The sequence below is a fragment of the Hydractinia symbiolongicarpus genome, chromosome 5 (assembly GCF_029227915.1).
Source record: "Hydractinia symbiolongicarpus strain clone_291-10 chromosome 5, HSymV2.1, whole genome shotgun sequence".
Taxonomy (NCBI): domain Eukaryota; kingdom Metazoa; phylum Cnidaria; class Hydrozoa; order Anthoathecata; family Hydractiniidae; genus Hydractinia; species Hydractinia symbiolongicarpus.
In genome coordinates, this window is record NC_079879.1 from 3088201 (window position 1) to 3108011 (window position 19811).

Below are 19811 nucleotides of genomic sequence, written 5' to 3' on the forward strand. Positions count from 1 at the left end.
TATACCGAAACATTACCAAATGATAACTATTATACCAAAACATTGCCAAATAATAACTATTATACCGAAACATTACCAAATAATATTTATTATACCAAAACAATACCAAAAAATAACTATTATACCAAAACATTGCTAAATAATAACTATTATACCGAAACAATACCAAAAAATAACTATTATACCAAAACATTGCCAAATAATAACTATTATACCGAAACATTACCAAATGATATTTATTATACCAAAACATTACCAAATGATAACTATTATACCAAAACATTGCCAAATAATAACTATTATACCGAAACATTACCATATAATAACTCTGTGGACATTTTCATACTTTTTGTATAATTAGCTTCTTCGTAATAAATTAAACGCATATATCACATTTTAATAATTTGATAAGGTGTCACTTCGACATACACATCTTTGCAATATAATACTAAAACATTACCAAATAATAACTATTATACCAAAACATTACCATATAATAACTCTGTGGACATTTTCATACTTTTTGTATAATTAACTTCTTCGTATTAATTTAATCACACTTATCGCATTTTAATAATTTCAAATGGTGTCACTACCACATACACATGTTCGCAAACTAATACCAAAACATTACCAAATAGTAACTCTGTGGACTTTTTCATACTTTTTGTATAATTAGCTTCTTTGTAATTAATTAACCGCATATATCACATTTTAATAATTTGATACGGTGTAACTACGACATACACATATTTGGAATGTAATACCAAAACATTACGAAATAATAACTCTGTGGACTTTTCATACTTTTTGTATTATTAGCTTCTTCGTAATAAATTAAACGCATATATCACATTTTAATAATTTGATAAGGTGTCACTACGACATACACATCTTTGCAATATAATACCAAAACATTACCAAATAATAACTATTATACCAAAACATTACCATATAATAACTCTGTGGACATTTTCATACTTTTTGTATAATTAACTTCTTCGTATTAATTTAATCACACTTATCGCATTTTAATAATTTCATATGGTGTCACTACCACATACACATCTTCGCAAAATAATACCAAAACATTCCCCAATAGTAACTCTGTGGACTTTTTCGTACTTCTTTTATAATTGACTTCTTCGTATTAATTTAATCACACTTGTCGCATTTTAATAATTTCATATGGTGTCACTACCACATACACATCTTCGCAAAATAATACCAAAACATTACCAAAAAATAATTCTGTTGACATTTTCACATTTCTTGTATAATTAGCTTCTTTGTAATAAATTAAACGCATATATCACATTTTAATAATTTGATACGGTGTACCTACGACATACACATATTTGGAATGTAATACCAAAACATTACGAAATAATAACTCTGTGGACTTTTCATACTTTTTGTATAATTAGCTTCTTCGTAATAAATTAAATGCATATATCACATTTTAATAATTTGATAAGGTGTAACTACGACATACACATCTTTGTAATATAATACCAAAACATTACCAAATAATAACTCTCTAAACCTTTTCATTCTTCCTGTATAATTGACTTCTTCGTAATAAATTAAACTGATATATTGCTTTGTATTGGTTTCATATAGTGTAACTACGACATAGACATCTATCTTCGCAATATTATACCAAAACATTACCATGTAATAACTATTATACCAAAACATTACCAAATAATATTTATTATACCAAAACATTACCATATAATAACTATTATACCAAAACATTACCATATAATAACTCTGTGGACATTTTCATACTTTTTGTATAATTAGCTTCTTCGTAATAAATTAAACACACATGTCGCATTTTAATAATTTCATATGGTGTCACTACCACATGCACATCTTCGCAATATAATACCAAAACATTACCAAATAGTAACTCTGTGGACTTTTTCGTACTTCTTTTATAATTGACTTCTTCGTATTAATTTAATCACACTTATCGCTTTTTAATAATTTCATATGGTGTCACTACCACATACACATCTTCGCAAAATAATACCAAAACATTACCTCACACTTCTTGTATAATTGCTTCTTCGTAATAAATTAAACACATATATCGCTTTTTAATATTTTCATATTGTGTAATGGTGTATTATGGTGTACTACAACATCTATCTTCGCAATATTATACCAAAACATTACCAAATAATAACTCTTGGGGCTTTTTAATTCTTCTTGTATAATTAACTTCTTTGTAATAGATTAAAAGCATATATTGCTTTTAAATAATTTCATATGCTGGTACGATGAAATACACTTCCTAACTTTGTACTACTATTAATACTACCAAATGCTAACTCTGTGGACTTTTTCGTACTTCTTTTATAATTGACTTCTTCGTATTAATTTAATCACACTTGTCGCATTTTAATAATTTCATATGGTGTCACTACCACATACACATCTTCGCAAAATAATACCAAAACATTACCAAAAAATAATTCTGTTGACATTTTCACATTTCTTGTATAATTAGCTTCTTTGTAATAAATTAAACGCATATATCACATTTTAATAATTTGATACGGTGTACCTACGACATACACATATTTGGAATGTAATACCAAAACATTACGAAATAATAACTCTGTGGACTTTTCATACTTTTTGTATAATTAGCTTCTTCGTAATAAATTAAATGCATATATCACATTTTAATAATTTGATAAGGTGTAACTACGACATACACATCTTTGTAATATAATACCAAAACATTACCAAATAATAACTCTGTAAACCTTTTCATTCTTCCTGTATAATTGACTTCTTCGTAATAAATTAAACTGATATATTGCTTTGTATTGGTTTCATATAGTGTAACTACGACATAGACATCTATCTTCGCAATATTATACCAAAACATTACCATGTAATAACTATTATACCAAAACATTACCAAATAATATTTATTATACCAAAACATTACCATATAATAACTATTATACCAAAACATTACCATATAATAACTCTGTGGACATTTTCATACTTTTTGTATAATTAGCTTCTTCGTAATAAATTAAACACACATGTCGCATTTTAATAATTTCATATGGTGTCACTACCACATGCACATCTTCGCAATATAATACCAAAACATTACCAAATAGTAACTCTGTGGACTTTTTCGTACTTCTTTTATAATTGACTTCTTCGTATTAATTTAATCACACTTATCGCTTTTTAATAATTTCATATGGTGTCACTACCACATACACATCTTCGCAAAATAATACCAAAACATTACCTCACACTTCTTGTATAATTGCTTCTTCGTAATAAATTAAACACATATATCGCTTTTTAATATTTTCATATTGTGTAATGGTGTATTATGGTGTACTACAACATCTATCTTCGCAATATTATACCAAAACATTACCAAATAATAACTCTTGGGGTTTTTTAATTCTTCTTGTATAATTAACTTCTTTGTAATAGATTAAAAGCATATATTGCTTTTAAATAATTTCATATGCTGGTACGATGAAATACACTTCCTAACTTTGTACTACTATTAATACTACCAAATGCTAACTCTGTGGACTTTTTCGTACTTCTTTTATAATTCACTTCTTCGTAATAAATTAAACACACATATCTCATTTTAATAATTTCATATGACGTAACTGTGACATTCACATTTCTGAAATATAATACCAAAACATTACCAAATAATAACTATTATACCAAAACATTACCAAATAATAACTCTGTGGACATTTTCGTCCTTTTTTATAATTGATTTCTTCGTAATAAATTAAACACACATATTGCATTTTAATAATTTCATATGGTGTCACTACCACATACACATCTTTGCAATGTTATACCAAAACATTACCAAATAGTAACTCTGTGGACTTTTTCATACTTTTTGTATAATTAGCTTCTTTGTAATAAATTAAACGCATATATCACATTTTAATAATTTGATACAGTGTACCTACGACATACACATATTTGGAATGTAATACCAAAACATTACGAAATAATAACTCTGTGGACTTTTCATACTTTTTGTATAATTAGCTTCTTCGTAATAAATTAAATGCATACATCACATTTTAATAATTTGATAAGGTGTAACTACGACATACACATCTTTGTAATATAATACCAAAACATTACCAAATAATAACTCTGTAAACCTTTTCATTCTTCCTGTATAATTGACTTCTTCGTAATAAATTAAACTGATATATTGCTTTGTATTGGTTTCATATAGTGTAACTACGACATAGACATCTATCTTCGCTATATTATACCAAAACATTACCATGTAATAACTATTATACCGAAACATTACCAAATAATATTTATTATACCAAAACATTACCAAATGATAACTATTATACCAAAACATTACCAAATAATAACTATTATACCAAAACATTACCAAATAATAACTATTATACCAAAACATTACCAAATAATAACTATTATACCAAAACATTACCAAATAATAACTATTATACCAAAACATTACCAAATGATAACTATTATACCAAAACATTGCCAAATAATAACTATTATACCGAAACATTACCAAATGATAACTATTATACCAAAACATTGCCAAATAATAACTAATATACCGAAACATTACCAAATAATATTTATTATACCAAAACATTACCAAATGATAACTATTATACCAAAACATTGCCAAATAATAACTATTATACCGAAACATTACCAAATGATAACTATTATACCAAAACATTGCCAAATAATAACTATTATACCGAAACATTACCAAATAATATTTATTATACCAAAACAATACCAAAAAATAACTATTATACCAAAACATTGCTAAATAATAACTATTATACCGAAACAATACCAAAAAATAACTATTATACCAAAACATTGCCAAATAATAACTATTATACCGAAACATTACCAAATGATATTTATTATACCAAAACATTACCAAATGATAACTATTATACCAAAACATTGCCAAATAATAACTATTATACCGAAACATTACCAAATAATATTTATTATACAAAAACATTACCAAATGATAACTATTATACCAAAACATTACCAAATAATAACTATTATACCAAAACATTACCAAATAATAACTATTATACCAAAACATTACCAAATAATAACTATTATACCAAAACATTACCATATAATAACTCTGTGGACATTTTCATACTTTTTGTATAATTAGCTTCTTCGTAATAAATTAAACACACATGTCGCATTTTAATAATTTCATATAGTGTCACTACCACATACACATGTTCGCAAACTAATACCAAAACATTGCCAAATAGTAACTCTGTGGACTTTTTCATACTTTTTGTATAATTAGCTTCTTTGTAATTTATTAACCGCATATATCACATTTTAATAATTTGATACGGTGTAACTACGACATACACATATTTGGAATGTAATACCAAAACATTACGAAATAATAACTCTGTGGACTTTTCATACTTTTTGTATAATTAGCTTCTTCGTAATAAATTAAACGCATATATCACATTTTAATAATTTGATAAGGTGTCACTTCGACATACACATCTTTGCAATATAATACTAAAACATTACCAAATAATAACTATTATACCAAAACATTACCATATAATAACTCTGTGGACATTTTCATACTTTTTGTATAATTAACTTCTTCGTATTAATTTAATCACACTTATCGCATTTTAATAATTTCAAATGGTGTCACTACCACATACACATGTTCGCAAACTAATACCAAAACATTACCAAATAGTAACTCTGTGGACTTTTTCATACTTTTTGTATAATTAGCTTCTTTGTAATTAATTAACCGCATATATCACATTTTAATAATTTGATACGGTGTAACTACGACATACACATATTTGGAATGTAATACCAAAACATTACGAAATAATAACTCTGTGGACTTTTCATACTTTTTGTATTATTAGCTTCTTCGTAATAAATTAAACGCATATATCACATTTTAATAATTTGATAAGGTGTCACTACGACATACACATCTTTGCAATATAATACCAAAACATTACCAAATAATAACTATTATACCAAAACATTACCATATAATAACTCTGTGGACATTTTCATACTTTTTGTATAATTAACTTCTTCGTATTAATTTAATCACACTTATCGCATTTTAATAATTTCATATGGTGTCACTACCACATACACATCTTCGCAAAATAATACCAAAACATTCCCCAATAGTAACTCTGTGGACTTTTTCGTACTTCTTTTATAATTGACTTCTTCGTATTAATTTAATCACACTTGTCGCATTTTAATAATTTCATATGGTGTCACTACCACATACACATCTTCGCAAAATAATACCAAAACATTACCAAAAAATAATTCTGTTGACATTTTCACATTTCTTGTATAATTAGCTTCTTTGTAATAAATTAAACGCATATATCACATTTTAATAATTTGATACGGTGTACCTACGACATACACATATTTGGAATGTAATACCAAAACATTACGAAATAATAACTCTGTGGACTTTTCATACTTTTTGTATAATTAGCTTCTTCGTAATAAATTAAATGCATATATCACATTTTAATAATTTGATAAGGTGTAACTACGACATACACATCTTTGTAATATAATACCAAAACATTACCAAATAATAACTCTCTAAACCTTTTCATTCTTCCTGTATAATTGACTTCTTCGTAATAAATTAAACTGATATATTGCTTTGTATTGGTTTCATATAGTGTAACTACGACATAGACATCTATCTTCGCAATATTATACCAAAACATTACCATGTAATAACTATTATACCAAAACATTACCAAATAATAGCTATTATACCAAAACATTACCAAATAATATTTATTATACCAAAACATTACCAAATAATATTCATTATACCAAAACATTACCAAATGATAACTATTATACCAAAACATTACCAAATGATAACTATTATACCAAAACATTACCAAATAATAACTATTATACCAAAACATTACCAAATAATAACTATTATACCAAAACATTACCAAATAATAACTATTATACCAAAACATTACCAAATAATAACTATTATACCAAAACATTACCATATAATAACTCTGTGGACATTTTCATACTTTTTGTATAATTAGCTTCTTCGTAATAAATTAAACACACATGTCGCATTTTAATAATTTCATATGGTGTCACTACCACATGCACATCTTCGCAATATAATACCAAAACATTACCAAATAGTAACTCTGTGGACTTTTTCATACTTTTTGTATAATTAGCTTCTTTGTAATTAATTAAACGCATATATCACATTTTAATAATTTGATACGGTGTAACTACGACATACACATCTTTGCAATATAATACCAAAACATTACCAAATAATAACTATTATACCAAAACATTACCATATAATAACTATTATACCAAAACATTACCATATAATAACTATTATACCAAAACATTACCATATAATAACTATTATTCCAAAACATTACCAAATAATAACTATTATTCCAAAACATTACCAAATAATAACTCTGTGGACATTTTCATACTTTTTGTATAATTAGCTTCTTCGTAATAAATTAAACACACATGTCGCATTTTAATAATTTCATATGGTGTCACTACCACATGCACATCTTCGCAATATAATACCAAAACATTACCAAATAGTAACTCTGTGGACTTTTTCGTACTTCTTTTATAATTGACTTCTTCGTATTAATTTAATCACACTTATCGCTTTTTAATAATTTCATATGGTGTCACTACCACATACACATCTTCGCAAAATAATACCAAAACATTACCTCACACTTCTTGTATAATTGCTTCTTCGTAATAAATTAAACACATATATCGCTTTTTAATATTTTCATATTGTGTAATGGTGTATTATGGTGTACTACAACATCTATCTTCGCAATATTATACCAAAACATTACCAAATAATAACTCTTGGGGCTTTTTAATTCTTCTTGTATAATTAACTTCTTTGTAATAGATTAAAAGCATATATTGCTTTTAAATAATTTCATATGCTGGTACGATGAAATACACTTCCTAACTTTGTACTACTATTAATACTACCAAATGCTAACTCTGTGGACTTTTTCGTACTTCTTTTATAATTCACTTCTTCGTAATAAATTAAACACACATATCTCATTTTAATAATTTCATATGACGTAACTGTGACATTCACATTTCTGAAATATAATACCAAAACATTACCAAATAATAACTATTATACCAAAACATTACCAAATAATAACTCTGTGGACATTTTCGTCCTTTTTTATAATTGACTTCTTCGTAATAAATTAAACACACATATTGCATTTTAATAATTTCATATGGTGTCACTACCACATACACATCTTTGCAATGTTATACCAAAACATTACCAAATAATAACTCTGTGGACTTTTTCATACTTTTTGTATAATTAGCTTCTTCGTAATAAATTAAACACATATATCGCTTTTTAATATTTTCATATTGTGTAATGGTTTATTATGGTGTACTACAACATCTATTTTCGCAATATTATACCAAAACATTACCAAATAATAACTCTTAGGGCTTTTTAATTCTTCTTGTATATTTAACTTCTTTGTAATAGATTAAAAGCATATATTGCTTTTAAATAATTTCATATGCTGTTACGATAAAATACACTTCCTAACTTTGTACTACTATTAATACTACCAAATGCTTACTCTGTGGACTTTTTCGTCCTTTTTTATAATTGACTTCTTCGTAATAAATTAAACACACATATCGCATTTTAATAATTTCATATGGTTTAACTACCACATACAAATCTTTGCAATATAACACCAAAACATTACCAAACAATAATTCTATTGGCCTTTTCACACTTCTTGTATAATTGACTTTTTCGTATGAAATTGAACACATATATCGCTTTTTAATACTTTGATGTGGTGTAACTACGACATGCACATTTTCGCAATATAATACCAAAGTATTCCCTTGGGACCTTTTCCTACATCTTGTATGTGGCTTATAAACTACACATTTTGCCTACACTTTTTAAGCATTACCTAATAAAATTGACTTCTTTGTGATAATATTTTTATCATTTTACATATGCATTTACTATGTATTAACTCTGTGGACATACTTAATGCTACTTTTGCTATGCTTCTCAGATGTCTTTTCAAAATAACTAATCTGATCCAAGTTTTAAAATTATTTTTTACCGTCCACTTAATATTTATGTACTGAGCGGCACATAAGTGTTATTATATTTTACATGGCTAGCCTAACAAGTATCGAGGGATATACCCTGTCTATTATTTCCAAGATGGGCCATGGCTTAGATGGGGAGTCATAGAGTATTTAATGCTCATATTGAGCTACGCAGATCCAATTAGGATCCGCGCTCTACCAGACAACTCCTTGCAACATCCAACGACCCACACAGTGTGCCATCTCCCCAATTTCCCTCACATGGCTTGGGTTATCCCGGAGCTGTGGTAACATTTACTCGCCCATATTGAATCGTTGCCAAAGTTGTACTTTGCCACCTTTTTCCTTTTTTGGTTGTTACCGGATTAAGCTCACATTCTTTGTCTTACTTAAAAAATAGATGTCACATTTCTTATTTTTCAGAAAGAATTAACCTTCCGAAGACCGCTGTGTTTACCTTTCATCTTTAACATGTCGTACTACCTTTTTACATACTTGTTATTGATATTTGATCATTGTACTTCGCGTTGTTATTTTTGTGTAACATCAGCAGAGAAACATCCTGTGGTTTATTGCGTCTCTTTCTGTTGATTTCAGTTGGTGTGTTTTTTGATTTTCTTTAAATGACGTCAAATTAACTAGCACATTTTTACGGATTTTGATTGGTGCATTTGTATTGTGACGTATTTTTTCAGCCGGAAGATTTTGTTTGAAGAAGGTTGGTGATCTACCTCGATGTTTCGTGCTCTGCGTAAATTGTTTCCTTTATGGTTTAGTTTTCACAGATTGAAAATGGGATATTTGTTGCGCGTTCGTATTTTATTTAAATAACTTTCGTCGTGGAGTTGAAGGTATTAAGACATCTTGTTGTGGCAAATTTGTATATCTTTTTTATCCATTTCAGCTTACTTCTTTTTTTCTCCATTTTAAGTTACTTTTTTTTCTTTTTATTTCCTTTCCTCTCTTTTGTTTTATGATTGATCAAATCCTAACTCAAGCTAATTTTTTTTTACTCTTGATGAGGAAAAACCCAAAAAAACGACTTCAAGAAATATGGTTACACACTTCGGAAAGCGAGTATTTAAAAAAATGGTTTGATACAAACATAACATTAAGCGAACTTTAAGAAAAAGGAAAGATTTTGATCTGTTGCTTCCATTTAGGCCCGTAAAAAAGTTAATTACTTTAATTGCTGTGATCTGATTGGTTGATTTCGATCAACTAATTATCTACTTCACTCATTGTCCGTCGATGACAGCTGTACTTGTCGAAACGTAGCCTAGAACAAACTTGCTTGTTCATGACATTATAATATCTATATGACAATGACTGAACAGATAAGTGTTAATATTTTTAAAGAGAACTACTGCCAAACTTGTTGAGCCGTTCTCATCTGCTCTCGTTGGCTTGCCAATAGAAGGTAAAGTAAAAACACTAGCTTTTAAGGCTACACTCGATATCTGTTACGTCCAGGGCTATCCTGAGCGTTGTAGAAATGATTTATAGCGAACAACTGTGATCTAATTGGAAATGACCATTATGGTCAAACTTTGATAGATTAATTCGAATTTCTCAAATGGTTAAAACTTTTCTTATGAAGGCGATAGCATACACTGTGCCTTTTATATAGTTCCCGCTAATGCTTATAACAAAAAGGACACACAATGGATAGGAACTGTTTCTCTCTGTGTAACAGTGCATATTTATAATACTAACTTTGCATAAGCTTTAGTCTTCCACTTCTTTTCATGAACGCTATGTAACTTCGTTATTTGACGTCAAGTGAATTGTAATGGAGTAGATATGATTGGTTAAAAATGACGTCATACTTTACCTTAGCATAATGGCGCATTGCAAAAACTCTTGGGAGCGCCTATTTTAGCATTAAATCAACCGTTTCATGTTTTATTTTACAATTGTTGTTTCATAGCCTTTTTTGTTTTTCTTTTATAACTAACATTTTTTAATTTGTAGGAACCTTTGAAACATTCACATACTCCGGGTCTTATGAAATCAATAGGGTAAGCCATTTCATTCTTTTCAAATGACTAAATAACATGGCAAGTAGTTGAACATTGTGTCTATTATTTTTAGTGATTATCGGAATTTTGTGTTGACACATGTGAGGGACTGTTATCTTCATCTTCGGCAGGATCCAAAACAATTAGCATCAGTTAGTGAATCCTTTTTAATATGCTAGTATAGACTTTTTTAAGAATCGTCCGGAAACTCAGTACAGATCCGCAAATTTGAATGCTCCCTTTCTTTGTGAATCCAAACAAACAATGAACTGGGAGTACCCCAGTTTCGAACATTTTTGTTTTAGCTTTGATTTTTCCTTACTACTTCAATACTTCATTAACCTCCTTCAACTGGAACTTTTTAACGTAAATTATTAAATATTGAGCTAGCGACCATTCCGAATTAGTAATAATTTCATTAACTCAAACAAGTCTTCGATATAACAGCAGCTACTATATGTAATTTTGCATTTTTTTTTTTTTTTTCTGTTTTATAGATTTTATACTTTGTCTTGCAAATCCTTCTAATGGTTGAAGAGGGAAGTGAATTATCTAGGTAGGTTTTTGTAGTCTAGTGTACACTTCGTTTGTTGACTGTAGCGAAGTTTTTCAGGAGATAAACAATATTTTTATGAAGTTGGAATTAAGCCCAAGCATCTGTTCTAAATGATTGATACAAGAAGGACATAGTTCTGATATTCCATTTAGAATGGCGCATATTTTACTGAGTAAAATATTAAGTTGTTTACTGGTATGTGACGCTGCAGGTAGTAAAGGTGAACCTCCACATATCCGGAAACTTTGTAAGTATGCTTTATATTCTAGTACTGAGTATATTAAGGAAGCCAAATATTTGATTCGCAATAATAATACTTGCGTCTACGATTGAGGAACTTAAATTCCTTGTTCTTTTAATCAAGCCCTCGATGTGGATACAAAAGTTTGGTGAACATTCTCACAAATAAGCGCACGTACCCAAAAGAACGCTGATAAAAAGAACAGGGCTGAGTCTGGACGATATTTTAGAACTTTTATTATGTCACGGTCAATGTTCGGACTCATTATGTATTGCAAAACTTTTATGCCACCCTTTTTCTGTATTGTCGTTTCACGGCTTGTTAGTATAATAGACAAATCTTTCTTTCCTTCTTTTCTTCCATTGTAAATTTATTTTTTTAAAGTCAGATTTACGATATTTTCAACTATTTTCTTTTTTGTTTTAGCATTACGTATTTTAAAGAAGTTATTTTTAAGCAGCCATTATGACAGGTAGTTCTAGCTAATTTCGCGTTTTCTGATTTTGCGTTTTCTGATTTGCATTCTGTTGCCATCTTTTGATATGCATTCTTTATTAAGTTTTTTGGAATATGTTTTTTGATTATAATTCCTTTTTAGTGAAATGATCAATTCTATGCTCAAAAAATTTGCTGAAGATAACCTTCCAAACTATCAGGTTCGTCGCTTTCTAGATTCTTTTGTCCCCTGTGTGTATTATTAAATAACCAGGCGGTGTCCCTTGGATAAATCCACGGGGTCGCCCGCTCTTTATAATGTTCTATATGTTATAACCAAGTACTCCCCTTTTAAGTGTTTCTTCCAGAAGGTTAAAAGTTAAGGGTTTAATAGCTAAGTATGTGTGATATCCACCGATTCAATTGGAGTTAAAGATAGAGAATTTGGCGCTTTTAAGACGTTGACTCCAGAAAATTTCGTTCTGTAACTCTTCCTTTAAGAAATTTCATGTCGTATTTTTTCTAATGAGAAATGGCCCTTGTATTTTTTTATTTAGGGGTCAAAGGATCTTGATTAAGAGGAGGTCCCGAACAGGGGAGTCTTACATTGTGGGGAAACAAAAATTCTTTTGATAACCATATTTTTAACTGAATTAAAATGTCTTTGCAGAATGTCTGTGTCTACATCCCTTTCATCATCTGCCGCTGCTAGACAACTCAAAGTTTCCGCATCATCTTCACATTTCTATAATAGCGACCTTACGAAAAACGCACATGAGCAGATCAGGGTAAACCTCCAAAAAAAGTTGCTGTTTTCCCTTCGAATCGAAATGAATCTTTTGAGGTTGTGGGTAGAACGCTGAATATGTTAATGAAGTTATATCGCACAAAAATACTACTGATAAAAGGACACAGGGAAAGCGAATATAAATTCTTTCTAAGTTTTAAGTGTTCAACTGCCTGTTGACAGTTTTTCTTTGTCAGTTTCGCAATTTTGCAGTTTTTAAAAAAAGCAAATTTTTTCGGGGTTTTTTCAGCGTCACTTTTGTTTAATTTTTTAATTTCGTAATGAATTTTGGGCTCGTTTTTCTTATAACCGATTTTTTATGAAATGTTATTGACAACGCTGTTGCAGATAGCCCTTGTTCTTGTTTCGTAATGCCCCTACCGCCGAACTGAGAGCTCTGCTCCTGTATGGTTGCCCTTGTTTGAGGTGGTAAGTTAATTGATCTTTGTAACACCCATTTCGACGCTGTTGTTACTAATGATTTATGTATCGCCATTTAGTATCAAAATCGTCAAAGATATTGCAATATAATTTTTTTCCTATCGCGTAGGGATAGCGGTGTGTAAAAGAGGATCTTTTTATTATAATGTTTAACCGAAAAAGGCAGCCTTGTATGATACAATAAGCGTTCTTGCATTCTCTGTCAAGTGTGTTGCAATTAGTTATAAAGTTGATTTTTTTCTCTTTTATTGGAAATTGCAAAAATGTTTCGCAAAAGAAAGCGATTTTCTCATGATGTATACACACATCCAGGAAATTATTTATACTTTTTGTTTAGGAAATATTGTTGAAATCGTTTGAAACAACTTGTGTTCTGTTACCACCTGACTTGACACGCAATTTTATCGACAGTCTACACTCACTGGTCGAAGCAGATGAGAAAAGACGAGGAGTAGGAGGGGACCAAAAATTACGGTAAACGATTCTGGTCAATAACTTCCTTAATGTTTTTTTACCTTTAAATGTTCAGTGATGGTACATTTGTGTCATTTCTTTTGCAGGAATTCATTGCAAAAACTGACGTCTTTTGCAGCTGGAGAATTTTAAAATTATTTAAATATATATAAAAGTATTGTAAAGTTATGTATTGTATGAAATGTAAATTAAAATTGTTTTATGAAAGAAATCCATCAATGTTTTAAATTAGACCATTCACCTGTCATCTTTTGCAATCGATTTCGATAATCCAGTAATTCTTGCCAATTATTTTTTCTTTTCATTAGATTAGTGTATTTTTCCATTTCTGTTGTAAACGCTCTCGTTTTTAGTTCATACCATTTCGGTTTGGGCCCTCGAGTTCTTTCTAGTTCTGCTTCGCATTTTAATTTGAATAGGTAAGCCTCTTCGAGTTTCAGCTTTTCATAACGTAGTCTACAAAGTTCTAATTCGTACGGAGTACCTCGGTCAAGTTCTGCACCCAATTTATGTCGTATCGCATTTGCTTCTGCCCGACGAAATGAATTCAGACTGCTATCGTAGAAATCTGATTTGGCTTCGTAATCATCATAGCGTAGCTTTTCCTCAGCTATATCTTTTGTTCTAACCTTGTCTGCTGAAGAATAAGGTGATACGTCAACACGCGTTCTTCTGTGGATAGGATCTAAAAACCAATCTTCATATTCATCAGATTGATTTGATTCGTGGCGTAAAGAATGTCTTAAATTATTTTTATCATCTAATCTTTCTTGTAAGAGTTTTTTCTCTACCATGTCATTTTCTAACGCACTAAATGACAAGGCAATGTCTGGTCCGTTTAAATTTTTAGAAAATAGCTCAACACCTGATGCTGCAACAGTAGAATTTGGAGGGACATCAAAACTTCTTCTAAGTGGGTGTATTGTCTTTTCTGTGTTTGACAGGTATCTGGTATCTTTTATTCTAAATAAAGCCAAAAGTAAGTATGAAATAAACTATTTTCTTCAAATCAAGCACTCGTTTGGATCTGTTAATATTTAATTTCTGACTCTTTGAAAGAAATGGATGAATAAATATTGCAATTTGCCAACATATATGGGCTTGTTCACAGTGTACAGGTTTTCGGGGACCAAACAAGAAAACCACTTATAAAAACGCGCAGCTTTATAAAGCGTCCCTTTCAGATAATAGCCCTAGGGGGATACACCTTGCAAAACACAAATGAAATTGGCTTCGCCATGGAATATATTGTCGCTCTTAAAAAACAATTAATGATTAATTAATTATACTCAATTCCAAATGCGTCATGATCATTAAATTTTAATCAAAGCTCTATACTTCAAACGCTGATTTTAATTCAAAATGCTTTGATTTTTCTGAGAAACGACTTGATGTTTCAGCAAGTCTTCCCGTAGTGTAAAGTTTCTTCGCTTGTTATATTATATCGCCTTTTTTGCAGAAATTGTTAAACCCCTGTGCTTCTTGTTTTATTTGAGAGGAACGAAAACAGCTTAGTGGTTATAACTCTCGTACTTTGTGCGGGAGACCGGGGTTCGATTTTCCTTGGCGGCGATTCAATATGGGCGAGTGAATTTTACCATAGCCCAAGCCATGTGAGGGAAATTTTGGAGAAATTGACACAATGTGTGGGCTGTTAGGTGTTGCATGGAGTGGTCTGGTGGACTGCGGACCCTGTGTACCTCAAAAATGAGCATTAAATACTCTAGGACTTCCTATCTAAGCCATGGCCCCTCCTGAAAATAATGGACAGGGTATATCCCTCCATATTTATGAGGCTAGCCATGTAAAATATGCACATCTATCTATCTGCTGGTAACGCCCAAAACACCCCTCTCTAAAATCTTTAAAAATAACGTAAATTAAACATACTACTTTTTACATCATACGAAAAGATATACTTTAACTGCAAAAACTTTAGCAAATTTTGCTCAAATCCGAGAAAGTTTATGTTTTAAACCAGCACCCAATCCACGTGACTAGGTAGCTATTAGCTCCCCTTCTAAATATTGATACTTGTGTGGAAAAAGCCTGTGATTTTAAATAAACTTTTCCCTGTCACAAATAACAGCATAATATTTAGATTCCTACCTTAGCCCTTCTTTAGAACCATTAACAAGAACTCCACTGGAAACACTACTTCTTGACATTGATTTCTTTGTTGACGGCAAATCCGCTTCTCTTCCAGACAGTTTCTTCACATCACCGGCGCTCTTACTTCGCATATGCTTATTTTTACGAGCCATGCTACTAATAAACATTCTAAGATAGCTTTTTAATGTACTAAATCGAATGCTGTCTTAAAGTATTCCGAAACTAGCTATCTATATCAATCAAATTTTGTTTATGTTTCCTGGGCTGCCATTTTGGAAACTAAGAGTAGTCTCTCTCTCGTGAAGAACAAAATAAAGTAAAAACGAGGCTAGCGCAAAGGGGAGCCTTTCCCTATCGAGTATATTTTCCCCTTAGAAATTTGAGCTGTCCGCAGTCATCAGAGCAGCACCACGGCTAACATGGAGCAACAACGTCACAGATTACAAACACTACTGGAGTTTTGTTGGAGTTCTGATTTTTGTGTAATTTTTCATGCTATGCTATGCAATAAGCGAAAATTTACGTTTTATGTCATTTGCACACATTCTTGTAGCTAGCAACGTAAAAAAGCAAAAGCGCGTGTGAAATGGCTATATTATTATTAGCTATAGCTAGCTAGGTACACAGATTTTTTGAAAGCACAAGATCCAAAATAAACTGAATTTACCTATTGTTAATTTTAATTTGCTCCTGTTTTTCACATTATTCAAAGGAATAAGCATGTATAGAATTAATTTCATTGTTTACAATTTCAGCGGTATAGCTCTCTGTCTCCTGCTGAGCTCCTTGACTTTGGCACTTGCATGGCAGGGAAAAAGGTGGGGGTGCTTAGGGGAAGCAAAGGTATTATCAGTCAATTTTTTTCACACAAAGCCATTTGTAGGTCTTTAAACAACAATAATAGTTTGTAACCTCAATACCTCTCTTCACAATATCCTAGCATATTTTTTCCTGCAACGCAAATCCCAGAGCCAAGGAGCTTCCAGCTAAGAAGTAAACAAATGACGTCACGCTGGAATCCATACATGTTTAATGTACTTCACAAAAAATCAAAACATGTACAGAAGATTGTCTATTACTAAATAAAATAAGATGTAAGATAAGATAATTTTATTAATTAAAAATAGCTGTACAGTTCGAACAATTAAATAAATTGGTAATTTGAAGAGAAAAAAAACAAACTATTTTTGAAGGGAGACCTTGGCTAATAGCAAAAGCTAAGACGAGGATAAGGCCACCCTTGGACGAGTACAATAGACGGCACAGGACGCGCAAAACGGCACAGACATACATAATCACCAGATAAACGAACCGTGTGAGAACAAAAGGAAAATTTGTTACAAATTAATAAGAGGCAATAAAATACTTCTTTAGATCACTTTTAAGACCAAAGTAATCTATGGAAACAAATTTTTTAGTCATTGATGTCTGTATCTTATTGCAGGATTTATTGGTGTTATCTCTAATAGAATTTTTACCAAAACAAATGGTATTGATGGTAGATTGATCAAGTCAGCCTTTTCTGCACAAGTGCTCTGGGCATGGTTGAACTCAACTGCAAAAGTATTCTGGATAGTAGCAGGCATTTTATCATGAAAGAGACAATATCATTGAATTTGAGGATTTCAAGATTGCCATAGATGATACTAGATGATGCTCTTTGAGATTCAAAAGTCATTAGTCTGATAGCAAAATTTTTGTGAAACAGCAATACAATTACTGACATTGTCCTATAAAGACAATGCTTTTTTATAGTGATTTTTTCATTGAAAACTCCTTTTCTTTTCTGCAAATAATAGACTAAGTACCTCCAATTCTTAAAAGATTAACAAAACAACCTTTTATGGGCAGACAGCCTCTTTATCAGAATATGATACAATTAAAAATAAAAGGCTTCCTAAACATAAAAAAGGTACAACTACTGAAGTTGTTGATCTACCAGTGTATTATACTGTTAAATGAACAAGTAATTCTACACAAAAGGTCTTCTAACTTATATAACAAAGTTCAGATTTGGTCTCACATGTCTGGAATCCCTGGTTGTTACATATAGATTTTTTTTGGTTATCAATATTTTATATTTGACTGAGATAGGGTGACTATCAACAAAATAAGGGAAGAAAATATTGTCGCTAACCTTTTAACCCTGGATCCAGGAAAATTCCATTTTACTGGTCCTGAAACTGAGTATCATAAATAAAAAATAATAAATCACAAATAATAGACAAAAGCAATTGGTAAAAATTTAATTGGCTTTAATTTAATTAATAACATGAAGCTAAATAAAATTAAATGATCACGAGGCATGATTTGAAATTTAAGTATGATCAACCCTCTTACTCTAGGTTTAAGCCTATGACGTAAAACTTTACTCAGCTTAAAATTAGAACTTTTTTAAGTCGGCAATAAAACTGGCGACATAGATACATTTCAACTGATTTGCGTCTGCATTGCGTCAGCAATATTTTTTTGTAGTAAAATTTTTCAACTGGTAATAACTTTTGTCATTCGCTTTTTATTAGGGCTAGACCTCTCATAAATTTGATGCATTGATCTCCTGAGACGATGAAAAGTGGGAATGGAGTACAAGTCGTATTGACATACCTTCCTACCTTTCGTTAGGTAAATTGTTCACTGCCAACTGGATTTTTATGTTTCGAGATAAACTCATTAGGTTAGGGTATCATTAGGTTGTATATCGCAGTCGGCAGTGACATGCTTCAAAAATGCTTTTCACTGACACAGTTTAACATGAAGCAAAAATGTACAGGAGACTCAATTGTTAGAGTCTTCTCAGAATATCTCTCCTATCAATTAATTTGAAATTTGCTATATTTCAATTGTAAGTGAGACTTTTACCGTTTTTCCATGTTAAATGCAAAAAAATTTTTTATCTCAAAAAAGAACATAGGAATACGAATAGGATTTCTTTTTTGACAGAAAAATCTTCTATTTTAAAGACAATCTCCTGAAATGGATGTAAACAATCTAAAGATTTCCAAATCAACATGCAGATCTTAACTTATGGGGTCCTTAGCAAAAAATCAAGAGGCCTGGTACAGGCAAACGAGTGTCATTTTAATAAAAAATGCTAATCAATTTACCATTATATTATCTATGCATTAAAGTTTGAATGCACATCTCTTATCAGGTCTAAAATTACTGATGAAACAACGTGTCAACATTTGCTATTACTTAAATATAACATCATAACTTATACAGACATTATTTGTACAGATAATTTATACATCTCAATTTATTTAAATGTGAATATCTTGAGAACGAAAAGAGCTTAATGAAATATTTTAAAAAAATTGTTAACCAACTTTTTAAGCTCTATAAATCCAATATCATTTTATACCTTGGCTTCCCTTTAAGAAAAAAATCTGAGAATAGCCAATGTGACTATATATCATTGTGCTCATTAACAAGATTTTGGGAAGACATTTTTAGAGAACTTATTTTTGCAATTCA

At 30.3% G+C, this 19811-nt stretch overlaps 3 protein-coding genes across 4 annotated transcripts in view; 2 read left to right on the forward strand and 1 right to left on the reverse strand.

Moving 5' to 3' along the window:
- Positions 1–14458, forward strand: part of LOC130644178 (protein MMS22-like) — a 66279-nt gene extending 51821 nt beyond the window's left edge. For both annotated transcript variants that reach the window (XM_057449678.1, XM_057449679.1), the window contains exons 18-25: positions 11245–11291; positions 11365–11443; positions 11789–11847; positions 12000–12094; positions 12515–12560; positions 12687–12744; positions 14089–14225; positions 14312–14458. In XM_057449678.1, coding sequence (XP_057305661.1) covers positions 11245–11291; positions 11365–11443; positions 11789–11847; positions 12000–12094; positions 12515–12560; positions 12687–12744; positions 14089–14225; positions 14312–14357 — 567 coding nt within the window. In that variant the 3' untranslated portion in view covers positions 14358–14458. The remainder of the gene's footprint in view (positions 1–11244; positions 11292–11364; positions 11444–11788; positions 11848–11999; positions 12095–12514; positions 12561–12686; positions 12745–14088; positions 14226–14311) is intronic.
- The window catches only part of LOC130644186 (sorting and assembly machinery component 50 homolog A-like), a 73050-nt gene that overhangs the window by 51415 nt on the left and 1824 nt on the right, over positions 1–19811 (forward strand). The gene's annotated exons all lie outside the window — the stretch shown is intronic.
- On the reverse strand, positions 14234–16784 carry LOC130644189 (uncharacterized). The gene is made up of 2 exons (XM_057449693.1): positions 16335–16784; positions 14234–15188 (listed from the first exon to the last, which is right to left on the reverse strand). Exons 1-2 carry the CDS (start codon positions 16502–16504, stop codon positions 14441–14443), a joined length of 918 nt encoding a protein of 305 aa, XP_057305676.1. The 5' UTR covers positions 16505–16784; the 3' UTR covers positions 14234–14440.

What these genes read in the sequence shown, in the direction of transcription:
- LOC130644189 (XM_057449693.1), bottom strand. Translation starts at nt 16,504, where the DNA reads ATGTTTATTAGTAGCATGGCTCGTAAAAATAAGCATATGCGAAGTAAG. An exon ending in GGTTCTAAAGAAGGGCTAAG is followed by an intron (nt 15,189 to 16,334) that starts GTAGGAATCTAA and finishes GGCTTTATTTAG; the next exon opens with AATAAAAGATACCAGATACC.